The 20,307-nt window shown below is 40.2% G+C and overlaps 2 protein-coding genes and 1 long non-coding RNA gene across 3 annotated transcripts in view; 1 reads left to right on the top strand and 2 right to left on the bottom strand.

The window, feature by feature from the left end:
- The window catches only part of nrip2 (nuclear receptor interacting protein 2), a 47,471-nt gene extending 37,452 nt beyond the window's left edge, over positions 1-10,019 (bottom strand). The window contains exon 1 of the mRNA XM_040035657.1: positions 8,947-10,019. Within this exon, the coding sequence (XP_039891591.1) occupies positions 8,947-9,102 (156 nt within the window). The 5' untranslated portion in view covers positions 9,103-10,019. The remainder of the gene's footprint in view (positions 1-8,946) is intronic.
- On the top strand, positions 1,869-18,968 carry LOC120735894. The gene is made up of 3 exons (XR_005696369.1): positions 1,869-1,880; positions 17,543-17,548; positions 18,753-18,968. It is a non-coding gene; the product is annotated as an uncharacterized LOC120735894 (long non-coding RNA).
- On the bottom strand, positions 11,870-17,952 carry klhl42 (kelch-like family, member 42). Its single transcript, XM_040035655.1, has 3 exons — positions 16,772-17,952; positions 16,505-16,698; positions 11,870-14,374 (listed from the first exon to the last, which is right to left on the bottom strand). Exons 1-3 carry the CDS (start codon positions 17,533-17,535, stop codon positions 13,920-13,922), a joined length of 1,413 nt encoding a protein of 470 aa, XP_039891589.1. The 5' UTR covers positions 17,536-17,952; the 3' UTR covers positions 11,870-13,919.
- Positions 18,969-20,307: the final 1,339 nt, after the last annotated feature.

Consider the following 20,307-nt stretch of genomic DNA (forward strand, 5'->3'; position numbering starts at 1 on the left):
GTTACACAGTAACTCGCTCTATGCTGAGCTCAGGTGTTGATGTTTCCAGCCCAACACAAACACTCATCCTCTCCTGTTTACTCTTCTTACATTGTCATATGCCTGCTCAGAGGTTTGTATTGTGTTGCATAAAACGGCCCCACTAAACTGCGCCTCCTCCCTGACTCCACCTCCAGCTGTCTCTTTCCTTCCCCTCCGCCGCTCTTGTGTTCGAGAGGTGGATTTTGCCCTTTTCAAGCTCAATTCTCCCCTGACTCCACAGCCAAACATGGCTGGAGTGATGCTGCTGCTGCTGCTGCTGCTGAAAGTGAAATGACCTCAGGCAAAAGAGCAGCAAAACAAATTCACTCTTACATAACGGGCTCTGCTGTGCTGCTGAATTACTCACTGCACAGGACAGGCCAGCAAGTTGCTACAGCAAAAAATAAATAAATAAAAGCAAGCTTGTGAACATTTTTTTATTGATTTTAAGAAAGAGGATTGTGTAGCATCATATTTTTTCATTATCATAATTAACCTTCAAATGGCCAAGTTATGACCTCAAGATTAAATAGCTTGTGCAACAACCTTGAAGTAACTGTTTTCTGTATGTATCAGTCTCTCACATTGTTATGGGGGAGCTTTGGTCCACAGTTCTTTACAGTTTTTTGCATTCATGGGCTCATTGCAACACTTCAATTCTTTCATTTTTCAGCCTTTTTGCATATTGGCTGCTGTGTTTGACATCATTGTCCTGTTGCATGACCCACTTTCAGCCAAGCTTTAGCTGTCTCTAAACATCCTACTCCAGTATACTTTGGTATACAGAGCAGTTTATGGTGCCCAGGTGCTGTGGCTGCAGAACAAGCCCAAATCATCACCCCTCTACCCCCGTGCTACACTCTTTGTATGTTGTGTTTCTGCTGAAATGGAGATGTACGTTATGGCCAAATGTCTGATCATCTGTTGAAAGTCTTTTGGTTTGTTCGGATGTATTTTTGCAGACATAACCCATGCTACCATGTTTTTTTCCTTGAAACCTTTCCAAACAATTCATACTACATCAGTCTATTTCTAATTGTACTGTGAATGTGAACTCATGAATTTGAACATTTAACATGCTGAGGCCTGTAAAGTCTGAAATGTAGCTCTTGGGTTTTTTTGCAGTTTCTCTGGCCATTGCAATGTTTGACCTTCAAGTGGATTTGTGGGTCAGACCATGAAACTGTGCACTTGTTGGCTAAAGACTTGTGATTGACAAGTCTATAGCCAGCGAGCATGTTTCCTCCCAGAATTTTAGATTTCCAAAGACTTAAAATCGAATGACTGAGCCCATAAACTCTTCAAGAAAGTGTTTACAGAGGCCAAATCATAACGTTGTTTTCCCACAGAAGTGTAAAGGACCAAAAGTCTGGGATGAAATAATGACACAAACCCGACCCATTTTATAATCCTGCACTGCTAAAGTTCCGATGTAATAAATTTCCTGTTTGTTAAAGTCTCAGCTGTTCTGTTTTTTGCTATATGCACACGCAAACTCACCACTCAGCCTGAAATTTCATGAGGCTAAAACGTTCTCCTCATAGTCAAAAGCTTATTAGAGGTCTACACGGGTTATATCTTTAACCAACGTTGTCCTATTTTTGGAGCTCAGTTTCAGACACAGGGTGAAAGGACATCATGGAGCAAAGTACAGTATAAATATCTGTGTGTTTTAAGACAGAGTTATTCAAACAGACCCCCCAAAAAGAAAAGGATGGATCTGTAAAGGGGCATCAATCAGATGCCTCCTAAATCTTCCCTTTAAACTTTGTAAACGCAGTTGTGCAGCTGTTTATTTTCACCCTATAGACCACAGCTCACTGTGTTTTATCATGCAGGATTTATGCATCATCTGTCTGGTAATACTCACAAATCACCAGGAAATGCAACGGTTTCTGTCAGATAATGCAGCACAGACTCAGTGCTGATTGTGTTGTGTCCGAGCCGGGAAAAGCCCTGCAGATGTTGCGATACTTATAATTGTAAAAAAAAAAGAAGAAGAAGAAAAAGAAAGAAGAGCTTCCTACAATTAATTTGTCAAACTACATGTAACATTTCTTTTCTTTTCTGTTTTGTTTAACTGGCGTTAGACTCTTGGTGTAGCAAGAATAATGATAAGTTGTGTAAAATATGTGCATACATTTTTAAAAGTATGTAGTTTGTTGGTATACTTTCATGATATTTCTGTATCTTAAGTGTTTCTGCAAAAAATACTTTTTAAATTGCACCTGTGCATCCAGGATGCTTAGATTTAGCTTGAAACAGAAGCATGGACGATGAAAACCACCCTGCTTATGATGACGTCATTGTAATTTGCTGTTAAGTGTTAGAAAGCTAACAGTTCATCTTAATTGACATTTACATCTACATTAGCTTCCATCACACATCCCGTAAATATGCTGTAATGTGAGATGACCTATATGGCTGCAGCTTCAAATTCATCCCACAGATATGAGATTGGTATCCACCCACTCGTCTAATGATAAGACACAAAACAACGAGCAGGAATATCCTGAAATTTCATCTCGTGAGTAGCTTAAGCATTGCATAATATAGCAGAACCAAGAAAAGCAGGAGGATACGACCAGTGTCGCTCTGTCCAAAATTTTAAAAAAGGACCCCTGAAGGTCAAAAACAAATGTCTAAGAGTCAAAATAGCTTTACAGCTCTCAGTGTAGGGAACAGAAGAGGCCACAAGACAATACAGTAGCAAAACGTACTGCATATTTATTGTTATATTTATACGTGAAATGTGAAGATGTTGGAATAAGTTAGGAAATAAATAATAGATTGTTAACTGGTTACTATATATACAGTAAGTACATGAAAACTTGACAGTGTATAGTGTATAGACAAGTACAATGTTTCTATAACGATGTACAACAAAATCAAAACAGTGTATGCGGCGCAAAAAGCTAAATAAATAAAAGACAGCTAAGCTGTGGAATCTTGTTTCAATTTTTTCTGGGTAGAACTAATCAAACTTTCAAGTTATTGTTTCAGACATTTGAGTTTGCAGAACTTTTAAGAACTTGGAACTTGAAATTTTGACTCATGGATGGCAAAAAGGTGTTTTTTAGTGACAGAAACAAACTTCCTTTTCTTTATGTAGCGCTGTGGGGTTTATTAAGAAATAGCTCCCATATGAAATCTCAAACAAAATAACTGTTTTTCAGATTTCAGTAATTTCAATGATTTCTATCAATCTGCTGACCTAGAAATGTTAATAAAAGCATTTCCACACTGTCATAATATTAATTTAAACAACAGGAACATGGTTAGGGCTACAGGTAATGGCTGTTTTCATATTTCTCTGGGAATTGACTTGTTAGTTTACAAAATGTCTGAAAAAGGTGACACCTTCAAATTATACAAAATGAAAAAATAATTGTGAAAATGAGTAGAAACAGGATTTTTTCATAAATGTTCTGGTATTATCAAAACTATTCTCACTTCATGTTTAAGTCTAAATTTCTAAATTAACGGCATTGTGGCCTTTAGAAAAAAAAAAAAATTATTAGAATTTTCCAGAGAAGGAACAACATATATGTTAATTTGTTGTTACAATTATCCTTAAATTAGGTTAAAAATACCAGGATAAAAAGTCTGGAAAATAGAAAAGGCAGACAGCTTTGCAGACAAACAAGCAGATCTGACAGCTGAACCCACATGACCTCATCTTTTTGTCCTCAGAAACACATCATGCCTTCCTTTTAATTTATTTATAGTGCGTTCATTCGGAGCCTGAGTGAGTACACGGCCGACTGCGGGGAGGATGTACAAGCACGGTGGAGGACTGCTGGCAATTTCAGCTCCCTCCTCAGTTTTCCTGGAGCTACTCTCACATCAGAAATCACTTAGATGTCATGCTAATTGCAGCGTGGTCCCCCCTGGCCATGTCTGTGCTACAGATTGCATTTCGGATAAGTGTTGAGATGAGTTTGGTTCTGTCTTTAAGGAGAAGATAATTGGTATTGTGATAAGAGTGTTTTCAGGCCCCTGCAGATGTGGAATCGCAGGCTGCAAATGGATAACTTGCTCATTAAATTCTAATAGTGTTTTATAGAGTTTTTGTTTTTCTGATTTTATCTTTTATAATGTTCAGATGCATGTTTGTAATGGACTCTTTTCAGCTGCCAAAGAGGCTCTGGAACAATGAGCCTAGAAGCTCAGTGAAGCGCAGCGAGGCTTTGACCTGAATGCTAATGTCAGCATGTTCACAATGACAAAGTTAATATGTCAATGTTTGCTGTGTTCATCATCCTAGTTTACATGACAAATACTTGGTGATGTGGAGGGAAAAAATCATGCTCTTTAGTTAATATTTAATGTATATGATGAAGACAGCATTTATGAGGAACTCAGGATCTGGCTTTTTATAAGCAGATGAATTACTGTGGCCAAAGTGGGCACATGAATGTGAAAAACAGCTCACACAGCGACGGACCCCAATTTTGCCATTTTTGTTACAAAAACAAAACAGTAACATTTCGAGTGGGTCATCTAATAATCAGAAGGTTGGTGGTTCGAACCATCAGTCCACTATCATTGATGTGCAGAGTGTGCGTGAATGTTAGGCCAAGTGTTACGCAGAGAAACAAGCACCTGTGTGAATGATCCGAACCAGAAACCCAGTTAAATCTACACATGTACGGAAAAGCTTGTCACTGCTATAGTTTCAAAGGAATCATAGCTGATGTTGGATTAAAAATACTGAACTATTGCAGCATGACATTTGTGTTTACATCACTGTGGCGGGACACAGTTTGCGGTGCTGCTGCAGGTGCGATTGACCCACCTGAGCGGCATCTGCAATCACGCCTCGCCGGCTTAAAAGTTTAGAGTTTTTGGCGAATGTGGTTGTTGTTATGTTGAGCTGGCAGCGGGAGAGCTGCAGCTCTGTGTGTGTGTGTGTGTGTGTGTGTGTGTATGGCAACCGGTAAAATAAAGATGATCAAAATGCCACTGAGTCTGCCGTGTATGTTTACAATCACTATCAGAGAAATATACACTTCTCTTTGTTATATTTGTTACTGCTTCTATGAAGAAGTCATCTTTGATCTGACTATTAAACTTGAGTTCCTCTATGACCGCTCTCTTCACTTCTTTTTGGACTATGTTGACCACCTGGCAACCTCTAGTTGCTAGGGAAAATCTGAATTTCCTGACCATTAAGTGAGTGGTTGCTGGCTGGCTGATACACGGTGCCGCACTGAAAACCACCTTGTGATTACTTTGGTCACTAAAAGATTTCCGCAATCATCTGTCGTTTGCATGGGAGACGGCTGCGTTTCTGGTTTGCATCAAACCTTTTCAGGTTTTACTACCTCGTGGTGGCTACTCGTTAGCAAGTGTTTGCATGCTCATCTTCACGTCTTCTATGCAGACTACAGGGAACTTTTTAGGAACCAAAGCAATCACAAGGAGGTTTTTGGTGCAGCACGATCTTTGTGACCAATTTCACCCAGCAAACACTCACCGATTGGTTAGAGAAAACTATTTAATTACTATATCATTTTTTATGCTTTTTCTTAGCAATTGGAAGTTGTTGTGAAGTTGCCAACCAGTCTCTGAATTTGTGTGGCTGAGGCCTAAGCAGCAGTCGTGCAGGGTATATGATAAGGACAGGAAAAAGACCTTTTTATACATCTGTAAATAAAAGAGGAGTTTCATTACAGAAGTCTACATAGAAGTGCTTTAAGCTTGCTTTCTATTTTAAATATAGCTGTAGTTGCAAAAATATCTTATGCTCATATAGACATCTGCTGGTGAACACTTGATTAGTTTATGGGCTCAGTCACTCATTTTTTGGATCATAATGAATAATATATTTAGTCCACTTCGTAAATTTTGGTTATTCTAAATTTAAGAAATGAGAATTATCCATTCATTGTCACATCTGCCACTCATTACCACATCTGGGGGAAAAAAAAAGCTTATCTTGAGGCTTTAAAATGGGACCTTATAGACCACCACAGTATCTACAAACAGAGGTGATGATGCACACAGATTAGTCATCTGAGATCATACTATTAGTCATATGGTCCTGACACAGAATAAAATAAGTTGGAAACATGTCCAGCTGTCTTTAAGAGAGTTTTAGACCATCTGGGTGATTATATTTTGTAAAATCTAAAACATCTTGGATGGCTTTTTTCACTTTTGAAGGCCTGGTTGGAGGGTTAAAGGTGGAATTGGTTCTAGGTTAGAGTTTGGGACTTAAATGTGTGGTTAAGAAGATTGGGAATGCATTGATGTACATAAATATCCTCAAAAAGCCAAATTAACAAGACTCTGTCTGTATGTGTGCAGCACGCTCTACAAACAGAGTGGAGCAGGCAGCAGCCAGTGTAACAAAGAGCAATGTTTAGCCAAAATATGAGCACCATTTATGCAAATTAACTCAAACTTAACTATGCACTTACTCTAGTCCTTAGCTAAATATCCGCCAGGTTTGAAGCGAATCGGATCAACAGTTTTTGGACTAGCTGAAGAAAAGCTAAATGTTAGTTAATAAATAAAATCACAGCATGAGTCCTTCCAGTATTTGTTATTGTAGTTCATTGAAATGATGTGTATTTCTCAGACACTGGGTGAAGAAAGAAAGAAGGCCAGTGGAAACACATCTACATCACTGGATTGTAATGAAGCAGCTCAGTGGAGACAGAGGAGAAGGGGGGAGGAATGTTTTTCTAGCAGCAAATGTTGGTATTAAAATCTGGCAGACGTAAATGCATCGCAGCGTGATATCCGCAGATCACAGAGCGCTGCCAGAGCTGCTTTCCTGTGCCAGCGTGACTGTGCTCAGGTTCTCAGAGAGCTCTGGGGAATCTGCGAAGCTGCCACCATCAAACCAGAACTGTGTCAGAGGAGAGCTTGAGTAATAAATTGCTGAGATTATTACAGGGAGTTCCTCCAGAGTGTACATAACAACTTCAGTTTAGTGAGGTTTCTGGGGGAAGAGGAAGTGAGCAGGTCAGACTTGCCCCACTTTACTTGCAAGGCTGTCTTTCATCCTGTATGTCAACCCTTAAAGTGTGTGTCTGTTTCCAAGTGTGCACTAACTTCAGTCTCTATTTGAGAGGCCTGCTCGGTGAACTGTAAACTCCTTTGACAAGACGTTCCCCTCTCTGTATGCAGAGTGCACGACTGTGAATGTTTTATGAATCTTTATTTTAGAGGTTACACTTAATGGCCATGCAGTAACAAGAGGATTTGTAGCTTTTCTCCATTTTATATTGTTATAAAGTGGTTTTGGAGGCTGGTCTGATATTATAGAAAAGGATGTAATTTTGGACTCAGGGATGGAAATTTAACTTTTTTCACAGTTAATCCAAATAATTAATCAACAGTGGAGAGAATAATGGCTGTCAAAGTGGCAGAGAAGTGATTAGCTCCATCGGGTCTTAAGAAACACTGCTGCATACGTTAAAAATGTTAAATGCAGGCTTTAGTGTTTGCAGAGCGAGCAAAACGTGACCAAGGTGGCATACAAAGCCTGTAAATAAAAGATGGACATTAAGACCATGCCAAGACCGACTGGCCATGGACTCCAAATTGCAAAGCCTCAGTGAAGTATTGTTTTGAGTATTGTGTTTCACAGCCAGAAGATACTATATTTGGAAAAGAGTGTGGAGTGCTAGCATGGGTGCAGTCGTCAGAATACTAAAATTACTTCACCAAAACTCAAGCCCAAGTTTCTTAGACAGGTTATACCTCACTGCAAGCTATTATATTATTTAGATAATTCAATTAGGGATCCTCCGGAAGGCACAAACATGTGCATGTTCGATTCAGGATGACTGGATGAATCCATCCTGTATCTACAATGGTAAATTATATCTGATGTTTTCTGGCTGTTACTTTTTTGTCATTTAATTCTGATAAGTTAGAGTCCAGTTACAGTGCAGTTAAGGTGGTACCTAAGAATTAAAGCAGCAAAATTATCTTTGTTTTTTCCAGTAAAACCTCTTACTGTCATTTCATTTGGCTGTGAAATCACTGCGGTCAGAGAGCCTCACTGTCTTACATGGTGAGTGTAGCTGTACGTTCTACTTGACAGCAAACTCGATATCCATCCATCGTCTTCCATTGTGAGGCAGGAGGCTAAGCAGCCACACTTTCCACTTCCTACTGGGAGATCCTGAGTTGTTCCCAGGACAGACGAGACATAATCTCTCCGGCGCATTCTGATTCTACCCTGGGGTTTTCTTCCCAGTTGTGCATGCCCAGAAAACCTCCAAAGGGAGGAATCCTTCCTCTAACCAGATGCACCAACCACCTCAACTGGTTCCTTAACATAAAGGAGCAGGGACCTTATTCCGACTTCCTCACTGTACCCCTAAGGCTAAACAGAGCTGGGGGAGTCTCTCACCCCCAACCACGATGGAGCGTTCCACCGTTTCCCATCAGGGAACCACGTCTTCAGACCAGGGGGGTAGTTTAAGCCAATTTTTTGCTTGCTGTACAATTTTTTTGTGCAAAGCAAGGAATAGCCTAGCAACCTTCAAACGATTTCTTTATTTCGCCAGCTCTATCTACAACATCCTTAAACTTCCACTGACTCTTTCAGCTCTTGGGTGTCTCAGCACACCCTTCTACACCATATAGTGTTGTTGGTACAGCCATCGTAGGCCTGTAGGTTTGTTTCCAGCCAATGAAATGCCATCAAATTACACAACAATCATTGGCCATAACTGACAAGGGAAACTGTATTCAAGTCGAACACAGAACACAAACAACATAATCACATTACATCACAAAATCCCAACCCAAACTGTTGCAGCTGAGTCAAAGTGTGGGTTAGGTCATCAGCAGGTTATGGCAAAATAATCTGCTCGCTGCAGACCTTTGACAGCTGCCAAGCACCTGCATGCACATCACCACCTCTCCAATTGAGTTTAGACACTCATGCAGCTCACTCACCAAGTCTTTAGATGTGCCCAGTCTCTTCAGACCATCCAGGGGCAGGAGGTCAGCAGAGTCCTTGTGTGTGAACTGGGTGGCCTGCTTCAGACGCCTCTGCTGGTGCAGGATGGCTTTATCCCGGATTGCTATCTCTCCTTTTTTCGCCTCGCTCATTGTCTCAGGCTATTAAAACCAGTTCTTTCTGATGCTGTGCACGGGAGCACGGAGACTGTAACCTCACGGCGGCAGCAGAAGAGGAGAAACCCCTCCAAAGAACATAAAGCTCTTGTCCTCTTTAATGTCCTCAGCAGCAGAATAAACCTCTAAACGTTGCCTCTGTTGCTCTCTCTGAAATGCTGCTGTATAGTCCTGAGCATGTATTTCTCCCAGGAGCTATTGTCCTGCTCCTCTCATGTGCATCTTTCCTCACAACGTCAAGATCTGCTGAGTCTCTCACAGAGGCTGCGAGGCTGTGTGGAAGGTGTGACAGAGTCTGTGTAAGTGTTTCCTCCCCTCCCCTCAGAGCTGTCTGTCCTTGTATCGCGCTCTCTCTCTCACATATACATCTCTGCCTTCGGTAGTGCTTCTCTCTCTCTCCTCTCAGCCTTCCTCTTTCCCTCACCCCCAAACACTGAGCATATTTTCCCAGCTGACTCTTTGTACATCAGACCTCACCGCTCCCCTGCTAATCTGTAACCACATTCTTAACCATCACAGTAAGCATTTCTCTGCCTCGTCTAGTCTTTTAAACTGCCACAGCCACCCACACGCACAGTCTGTCACTCCTGTGTGTTGCTTCTGAGCCCGACACAGTTTGCAGCATCAGTCCCCCGCTGTGTAGGTGCAAGAGCTCGCTGTGGTCCGACCCCAAACAGGGGATCAATCTGCACCACCAATGGCAACAATTGATTTCCTTCCCGCCTGAATTAAAGAATCCATTTTCTCCTTTCCATCCATCCACACCACCAAAAGCTATAAATATCCCGTTCATCATGACCTCTACGCGATGACACATTTTTATACAGCAGTGGTGATTTGGTTGGCCTGGAGGTGTGGAGGGTTTCCTTGAAGTGTAGTATGGCTGCTCATTTATCAGTCACAGCGTTTAATGAGTGTATCCTTGCAGAGGGTGCGTGTTAATATATATATATATCTATATATATATATAGATATATATATAGATATATATATATAGATATATAAAGACTGCTTTTTTAAAGTGTATAATTTTCATCTGGCAGAGGGAGTCCTTGTGAAGGTGAAGTGGAAAATACTGCCGAGGGATTTGATGTTTGTGTGCTGCCACCTGCTGGTTGAGTTTTTCTGCCCAACGTGCATCTTTTCTATCAGTAAAGAAAGGTTTTGAAACCCCTAAATCATAAAACACGTAAGCCCTTCCACGTTATCTCTGGGTCAATTACAATGGCAATGCAAGACAAGCGCTGAGGCACAACCAGCCATTATTCAAAAGAATCTGTTTTTTTTCCTTTGTACTGTACATGTCCTGTGTTACAGTTGGACAACTTAGCGAAGGACCAATATTAATTTTGTATCTTAAGGCACAGCAGATGAACAGTAACTGAAAGTCATGTCCTTAAGCAAAATGAAAAAATAGATCAAAGACCTGACAATGAAATTAGAGTTGCATCTGACCCTTCAAGTGATTATCTACTGTTCACTGAAGCATCATCAGAAATGGCCTCGGTGGAAGGGTGGCTGCTGGGAGAAATGTCTGAGGTATAATTGGTTCAAATCATCATCAGTATGTACAGATGAGGTTAGGAGAGAGGTAACAATGAGTTTTTAGAGCCATCTGTAAAACATTGAGGCTCTGTCATGGTTTGGAGATGCATTTCAGCTGGTGGTGTTGGGGATCTTGTCAAGATTGATGGAATTATTAACACAGAAAAGTACCAACAGTGTTTGCACCACCAAATAAAACCATCGGGAAAGGTTTTGAGTGGCGCTGGCTTCATTTTTCAGCATGACAATGATCTAAAGCACGCTGCCAATACATTTAAAGCATACCTGGAAAGAGAAACACACATTGGAGCACTATCAGTCTTATACTAGCCTCCCCAGACCTCAACGTTATAAAGCAGTGTGGGATTATCTAAAGGCAGCCGACATAGGAAGAGTTTTGAATGTCTTTCAAGAAGCCAGGAGATTTATACTGAAATGCTATTGAAATAATTTAAAAGTTGCCAAGAAAGTTCAGGCTGTGCTGAAGAATATACCAAATATTAACTTTCTAGTTTGTTAGAATTGTAGAAACACTGTTGAATTAATTGAAAAAGCCAAAATAGGTGACTTGTGATAGTAGACATACTAGTAAAGGTGAGCTAAAAATGATCTTTCTGTTGATTTGAGGTTTAATATTTCACAAATGGGTAAACAAATTAATATAAGATGGAAATAATATCACAGAAACCCTTAATTCATGGACCATGAATGAAGCCTCAAATTAGGAGCAAATGCACTTGCAGGCCAGGCATTTGTGCCAACTTTTCCTGGGAAGGAATGGAGCAGGGTGACCCTCAGAGGCAGGACTTTCTCCAGGGTCATGTTCCCGGAAAGTGGAAAAGATATTTTGGTAGGATGTCACATCATAGATTAGCAGAGTTAAAAACAGTCAGTCCTTTCTGCTGGTTGAAAAGAAGCTACTTTTGGCTGTTCCCTAGTCACAATGGGTCACCACAGCGGGTAGCTCAGCATGTCTGAATTTTATAGCCAGATGAGGGATTTGTGTCTCTGGCTGAAATGGAACCAGTGTAATGAAACCAGTGAATGTGCAAACCACACTCTCCGTTGTTTGTTTGTTTGTGTGTGTGTGTGTGTGTGTGTGTGTGTGTGTGTGTGTGTGTGTGTGTGTGTGTGTGTGTGTGTGTGTGTGTGTATCTGATTACTAGGATAGCATTTAGCAAAGAGAAGACACTGGAACAGACCCCTGAACTTCACCTTTATTGGTCATGACTTAAATGTCCAAACTGTCAAACAACCACTGCAGCAGTTTCAGACTCACTTCTCAAACCTGCACCCGTCCCTCCATTCATCGCAGAAATGAAAACAAAACCTGCTTCAGCAAAAATCAGAAAGTAAACACAGCAATATTGGTCGGTTGCTGGAAATGTAACAGAGTCCTGCATCTTGTGCTTTTTTTCTGTTTTTATCCTTGCAGAAGGCACGTGTGCATCAGTTTATGGAATCGCGCTTTAAGCTTTTCTTAGTGTCTCTCTGAAGAGTAAGACTATGCAAGTGTTCATACAACACATGAAGCTCCCTCTGAAAGAACTTCTGCTCCTTGTACGACTGGCAGTGTAAAACCAAAGCCACGTTATGATTACCTGCCATGTGCAGAGCATTAATGCATGTTGTTTCTGAGATTTTTTTAAGGTTTGTAGTGTGTTGTGCTGTGTTATGTTAAACTTTGATGCCAATGGAGTGTAAACATCAGGAATAACGTGGCCGTTAGATTTGAAAGCATGCTGTTATGCAGCCCTCGTCAGTGCCTCTCATGTTTTGTATGGTCGTGGATGTAAAAGTGGAAAAGTGCGTTTTAAGTCTGCTTAAGACAAAACAGTGGCAGGCAGGAGATCTGCACAGAGCCTAACTCGGAGTGTCATGTCTCATTTCAAAGGCGGAGGGGTTTTCAAATCGCCTGAAAAGTCTGGGTGCTGAAATATTTTAGTTAAATGCAATAAAATAAACTAGACAGAAAGAAAATAAATAAAACGAATAAAAAGTTTCTCGTAAATTAAAAAAAATCAACTAAAATAAAAATATAAAGAAACTGTCAGTAGTTTTAGTGTTTGCGGTCTGTGCTTACTGAGTCAGCTGCTTCCAAAATATGTTTTTATTATAATGATTATTCTGAATTTTGTTAAGCCTGGGACCTGCTAAATATCCTCCATGTAGTAATAAATTAAAACATGAAAAACTGAAGAAAAAAAACAAAGAAACAAAAAAGAAACTTTAAACTAAAAAAAGAATTAAAACTAATTAGTATATTTTTTATTATTCTAGTTTTTAATTAAGCTGTATTTAATATTTTCTTTCAGTTTATTTTCTCAGTGTTTTTGTTAAATGATTTTTGGAAAGAGTGTGGACAGAAATGTCACGCTGTAAAGGTTAAAGAGTAACACAGCATGTGAAAAATATGCAGGATCCAGGCTGTGCGCAAAATTAATTTCCATCCATCCATCCATCTTCATCCGCTTTATCCGAGGCCGGGTCGCGGGGGCAGCAGCCTAAGCCTAAAAATTAATTTCCAATTTTTCAAAAATTCATTTTAACTTCACAGTCTACAAATAATAAGGAAAACTCATCCCCACAGTGATGCTGCAGACTTTTTAGTCTCTCTGAAAGAAATTCATAGAAACAAAAATGAATACTTTGCATGTTAAACTAGAAGTTTTGAAATTTGGACTTCAGATTGGTTTTCACATGCTGCGCCACACAAAGAGGTTATGTTGTTAAAGCTCCTTACGTGATATAATTTACACTATTTGAATTGGAAATGTTTTTCTCATCAAACATCATTTCCAGGAGCCTAAAAGACTCTTTTGACCATATGCATGCTGTTCCTCCACCTTTCAAATCTGCAATCCAACCATCATGTGCTCATCCAGATGGTCAGAGGAGACTTTTTGAGGGTTGTGGAAATGCCTTCAAAAGGCAAAACCAGCTGGTTCTGTGTTTTCTAAACTTCACCTGGTGATTATTTAATGGTGACTGCTGACTTTAACACATGAGAGGCACAAACTGGTGCTACCTCTGATGATGCTTTGGGCCACACTTGTGATTATAGCTTTTCCATTTGCATCCACAGCAGTATCTTTAGCGTAGTGCACGTTTTTCAAGTTTTTAAATCCGAGGCACGGCGGTCACGAGGCGTTCAAACTGCCAACCACACCCTGACGCCACAGATCCCCAATGAGTGCAACAATAATTGGTCTGTTAACAGTGCTCGAGCTTTCCCGCCGCTCTGCGTGTCACAGCACGTTAGGAAGGTAAAGTGAGCAGAGCAGCATGTTCTGTCCCAGAGCCGGGAAGCGCCTGAAGGCCTCCCAAGCGTCTGAGAAAATGTTATATTTGAGAAAAACGCGGTGTTCCAGGCTGGTGGGCAGGCTGACGTCCCGGCTCATAATGTAGATGCCGTCATTGTGCAGCGTGCACGTCAGGTTCAGTCCCGACTTGGACGTGTTCTCCTTCAGCTGGAGCCACTCCCCCGTGGTGACGTTGTACGACTGCACCGTCAGCACGTCCTCCGTTTGGCTGGGACGTCGCCGCCGCAGCCCCGTGTCCAGCTCATGGGTGTAGCCACCCACCAGGTAGATGGTGTCCTCCACAGAGAGCATCTGCTGCTTCCGGATGTGAGCCGGGCAGGATCGGAACGTCGTCCAGGTGTCAGAGATGGGGCAGTATCGGAGGATGTTTGTGTTCCTCTCTGTCCGGTGTAATGGGAAGAAGAAACAAAAAAAACTTTACGAGAGTAATTGTTACATATTTAATATTAGAAAGCCCAAAATAAAATAAAAAAAAACACAGAATGACTGAATAATTAACAAAGAGAAATGTAAGAATGTGCTCCAACATAAACAAACCGATAATAAAATAAAGAATAGTTTTTAAATCTTATAAAATCTCCTACAACCTGGGAGATGCATTGAAGTTGCTCATCTTATTTAAACAAAAACCCAAATATGGAAGCAATAACCGCTTTGATATCCTGTTCACCCAGCAGTGCTAAATCCCTTATAATTAAGGTTATATAAGAGATAATCCGGGACAAGGTGTCCTGATTATAAACGATATGTTGCTGACTGGTAAAGGGATAAATACACATTAAAATGAAGAGTTTATAGGATTATAAGAAGCAGGAGCAGCTAAGCAGACCCAAATATGAAGGATCCAAACTACCAAAATCTTAAATAAATAAATTACTCAATATAGAAATAATGAGTAATTCAGAGATCAGTCTGGGTGTGTAGTAACTACCTTAAGGTGCATGAGCAGTCCATGCTTTTACTGTAAAAGTTTAATAACTTTTTGTGTGATTTCTCATTTCAGTTATATTTTTGTCTTTTTGCTTATTGTATTTATTATTTTTTACTTCACTTAAAATTCTCATTGGGCACTAAAATGTGACATGGACATAATGGTTCTAACGAATGCCTTTAGAGTGGTTTTTTTAAAGGGGGTAACAAAGTGATCTAATTTTGTTTGAGAAAAGTAAACTGCAGCTCAAGAGGAACTGAATCTGAGAATATAAACAGCTGTAGGTAAGAAAGATCCAAAAACATCTGGTGGTGCAGCAAAGCCTGCGTCTCTAACAGCCAGCAGGGGGCAGATGGTTACATTGTACAGAAGTGCATGAGAAAAGGTCCTCGGCTTTATGGCTGCAAAGCACATGATGTTTGTTTTGTAAACTGTGGTCCCATTAGAGTCAAAGAGGAGGGTGAAGCTGGATGTTTCAGACTTTGTTATTAACAAATCACCAGAAGAAGCTGCAGTGTGGAAGCGCGATCAGATTTGGATAATCACAAATCCTTTATGGTGAGGAATGGAAAACAAAGAAAGGGATGGATGCACTTCTGCATTAACGGTATGTAAAACATCTACTTCAAACTGTCAACAGTGACAAATCAACACAACCAACTGAGAGGAAGTGCAACAATGCAACAACAAGAAAATCTGATTTCACACAAAGTCATTTTTAGTTTAACTCACTTTTACTTAGACACCTCACAGTATAAGGAAAAGACACTGTCCTGGGTATCTGTGTTCTGTTTGTTCCTCTTCTCTCGCTTCTCTTATTTTAAGCCTAATTTTTTCCCCTTGTGACGATTAAACTTAACAAAACAGACATCTTGATGTTTTCAGTAAAACGTATCAGGAAAATGTTTACTGTCTTTACACTATAAACTGCCTTGATATGAGCGTTACAGTTACCTGACACTAAAAGTAAAAAACAGATGTTCCCTTATGAGCAGCACATGGCGACAGCAGGGAGGAAGAACTCCGTTTAACAGGAAGTCTTCTCCAACAGAATCACCATGACATACAAACATCTGTTGAGACTAATCAGAGGCTGAAAATACCATACAGCCATTGGGGAAGTTTTTACTCTGTGGAATTAAGTTCTGTTTTTTCCCTTCATTTCTCAGAGGCTTTTTGGAGGAGTTATAACTACAGTTCCATGAAAAAGTAGTAGTCAGGATTGGGTGTGGCTAAAAAAATGTGGTTAATCACAATTAATCTATGAGTTAACAAGAGGAGTATTTACTTTTTCACACAGGGCAGGTAGATTTGGATAGCTTTTTTCTTATAATAAATGAAATTATCTTTTAAAGACCGCATTTTTTATTTTATTCAGGTTATCTTGCACTGTGGTTTCTGCTGTGAAATGATTCACGTCACCTTCAACCTCTAAATGTGGGCTTTTTTTGCTCCTTAAAAAAACGTTCATGTCAAGGAGAAAGAATCACTAGATGAAAATTCACAGTTACTCTCCAAACTGTTGTCGGACTGTGTTGGCGTGTTAGTGTATATGCTGCTGTAGCTCCTGTACACACACCTCTCGCAGTGTATCCACCCATGACGTAGATCATACCCTGGCACTCACAGGCAGAGAACTCAGCCAGCGGGTCGGGCATCGAGGAGACGCAGGTCCACCAGTCCTGCTCAGGGCTGTAACACTCCACTGTGCCCAGACACTGGCCTCCCACAGCGTACAGCTTTCCCTGTACGGCCAGCAGCTTGAAGTTGGACCTGCATGAGAAGAATCACTGATTGAAACGCGATGCAAGGCAACCAATGGGGACCAAGCGGGGACTCGTGTTACCTCTTCTGGTTGAGTGGCGCCACCTGGTTCCACTCGTTCCTGCAGGGGTTGTAGCAGTGCACAGCAGAGATCTCCTGACTCGTCATCCTGTATCCGCCAACTATGAACAAGTAGTTATCAAGGATAGCCGACCCATACCCCCTGACGTTGATCATATCTGGAGGGAGGTTGTTGGCAAGAGGCTTCCAGCGCTGCTCCACCTCTCCATACCTCAGCATGGACCAGGGCTCATCCTGATCCGGAACGTCCAGGGACAGGCTGGTAAAGTCTCCAATGGCCACCAGGGTGGCAGTGCCATTCATGCGCATCTCCTTGACTTGGTCCCTGACAGCAGAGGCCAGGCTGCTGAACTCGGGCCGCCTCAGCATGGGGTGGTAGTAGCAGGTCATGTATTTGAGGCAAGCAGTACGCAGGTCGTGAGTCCCATACACCTCGGAGAGGCTGTACAGCTCCACGCAGTTCTCCAGCCGGATCTCCGAAGTGAGGAGCTTAAGGATGGAGGTGACCTGGAGAAAGGAGGCGGTCTCGATCAGGTCCTCCAGAGTCTCGTTGACTACCTGGACTTTGGAGGTGTTGATGAACTCCAGGACCAGCTCCAAGCCCAGGACGCTGAGTCCTTGCAGCTGCACCGAGTCCTCCGTGGACTCCCTCATCCCCGAGCTGTACAGAGCTCGGAAGTAGTCGCTCTTCTCGATCAGCTTCTTTTTATTCACCTCGTAGGTTTTGTCATCCATGATGATGGCGATGATCTGCTCGGATGACATGGTGAAGATGGTGGTTTTGGTCTCTCAAGCTGAGTTTTGTCTTTGCTTTCCCTTTCTCAGTCTCCCGAGCCCGTCGCCGTTTACATTTCACCGGCCAGGGAGCTCCGTGCCCGGTCTATATATGGTAATGCTCAGCCCGTAGATCGCCATGGAGCTGGGAAGCTAATCAGCTAGCTGTAGAGGCGCTGCAACCGCTCCCGGATAAACCGGCCAAAATAAGCTTTTCCCCGTGATGGCATTCCTCCACAACTCGGCCCCACTTTCTGAAAATGTTGGTTGAATATCACGGTTTGTTTCTCAGCCTACCAGGAACGTTTTCATAACATTTTCCTTGTGAGGGACAATGTCGAGCTGTCAAATTTAACTGTTTTGATTCTGCATCCTACATCATGTGCGTCTTCTTCTTCCATTGGAATTATTGGCAGATTAGGCGTATCGAAGACACCTTACTGCCTCCAGCAGGTCGTTATTAGAATTACATAACATGGTTTGAATAAATGATAAGAGTATGTTAAATATTTGATCCCCTTTTTGATTAGTCTATTTATTTTTGTGATTGTTTATTTATTTATTTCTATTTACTTATTTTATTTGGTTTGGCTAATTTTGATTAGTTAGTTGTTATTATTTATTTAGGTTTTTTAATTAAATAAAATTTAATTTGGGGTTTTGTCAGAGATGCTATTGGCTGTGGTCACCTCAGCTTGACCATAATTTCTTCATATTTTGGTTCCAAGGAACCAGACTTTCTTGTCATTTTTAAAGTGGGCTTGAGCAGCAGTTCTCCAGGATTTCTGAATATCTTTCAAAGTTTTTCTTTGGACATTGGCTGCTTTTTTAATCATTTTCAGTCCAGTTCTTGTACATATTTACAGAAGAATGATTTCCACTTATTGGTCATTTAACACTAACCCTTGAGTCTATGAAGCACTAAAAAAACAATGTTGTGTCTTGCAATAATACATATATGACAAACATAAAATGTCAAATAAATATTATGAAGTATCTAAACAAAGTAACAGTACCCTGGAGTTGTGTCACTGGCGTTGCTGATTAAGAAAAGCCTTTTATTTTGAAGGAAAACACCGCGGTGCCGACATCTAATGACTTCCTGTAACATGTTTCGTGAAGCGCTGCAAAAAAATCGGTGTGGCGAGTCCAGTATCTCTTTTCATTTTTCAGACCTTTTCTTTTTTATATCATAATTTCATATGAAGCTTTTAGTTGAGTTTGTTTTGTTTGTTTTCTTATTTCGGATTATGTGATTGTTTCAATTGCTTCTATAGTTGTAAATATTCTCTCTTTATGACTCGGATGTAAATTAAAATACTATTTCGGTATCTAAGGCAGATAATCTAAGCAAGAAGTATGCTTACCTGATGTACATACTGTGAATGCCTGCTTTTGAAACCTTAATAAAAAAAATATAAATTAAAAAAAAAGAAGCTTTTAGTTGAAGTTGTTAGAGTAGGCTACTGAAAAAGAAAGAAGAAAGAAATTTTGTGAGAAAAACAAGACTGACAACATGTGGTTTGATGCCCTATAGGTTTAGAATTTTTTTATAGAAGTTGTCACTGGTGTCACCTTGATGATGAATCACAACAGAGCTGTTACAACTAACTAACACCACCGTTAACCATTAACAGAAAAAAAAAACTTTATCAAAAGCTTTTCATGAAGTTTTATAATAATTATTATTATTATTATTATTAGTAGTAGTAGTAGTAGTAGTAGTAGTAGTAGTAGTAGTAGTAGTAGTGCTATTAATCCTGTGTTTGTATGTCTAAATCAATTCCACCCAATCCCTGGGTGGTTTATTGTGTCACTGGTGTTACTATGCTTTGGGGTTTGGGGGATTTTTTTCCCCCCATTGTCACAGATCCATTGAATTCTGTTACACTTAAGGGTAAACATCAAAAGGATTGTGACACTACTCATTATAACAGTTGCATAGCAAATAAATGGCTTCACAAATGAACAAACACTGTGCAATCACACTTAACAACTGAAAATAAGAAAACATAATCTCCTGATTTGTTGCATTATGAGTATTCTTATGCAAGTCCGACTACATGTGCTGAAGAGACTGAGGAAATAATATTTATCAAACGCCTTTTAAATTGCAGAAAGAGTGAGGTAACACCATCTAGTCTGTAAGCTGATGTACAAAAAGAGATTAAAAATCATTAATCTGCCTTTTTTGTGAATAATAAAGTGAACAGGTTATGTTATAATATGGTCTGTGTGTAAACATTAGAAAAATAAAGCAATTTTAGGACATCTCACCATCGCCAAATCGGAGTTTATGTAGAATAAAAAAATAAATACAGACAGGATGAAATTCAGTTTTAAAAATGTTGGACCCATGTTACAAGGTGCTTTATTTTTAGGTACAACTAGTGATTGTAATCCTGCAGAGAGAAAAGTACAAACTAAATAAATGTTTAGAAATTATTTGTACATGTATTGTATTTTAAATTATAATCTTTTTCCATCAGATGCAGATCTCATTATTCAGATTAATGATTAACTCTCTTCACTAACTAATATTCAGAGACATTTATTTTAAGATCGTACACAGTTTTACTGAGAGAAAGGACACCAGTGCACTGCATATATTTTTAATTAAAAAATAATAATAATAACTACACATTGTAAAACCCTGGAGAATAAACCCAGGATAACGGTGTTGTGATAAAAACTGAGGATCATAGGACATAACAAGACAGCTTTAATTTGAAAACCTGTACCGGAAACGATTTTTATTATCAG

Source organism: Simochromis diagramma, unplaced genomic scaffold (genome assembly GCF_900408965.1).
Source record: "Simochromis diagramma unplaced genomic scaffold, fSimDia1.1 OVJJ01000816.1, whole genome shotgun sequence".
Lineage (NCBI taxonomy): Eukaryota > Metazoa > Chordata > Actinopteri > Cichliformes > Cichlidae > Simochromis > Simochromis diagramma.

Bases quoted from the DNA above. Each gene is read 5' to 3' on its own strand.
- klhl42 (XM_040035655.1), bottom strand. From the start codon at position 17,535: ATGTCATCCGAGCAGATCATCGCCATCATCATGGATGACAAAACCTAC. The intron at 16,699-16,771 runs GTAACACGAGTC...CTTCTCATGCAG, and splicing joins GCGCCACTCAACCAGAAGAG to GTCCAACTTCAAGCTGCTGG. The intron at 14,375-16,504 runs GTGTGTGTACAG...TACACCGGACAG, and splicing joins GGGTGGATACACTGCGAGAG to AGAGGAACACAAACATCCTC.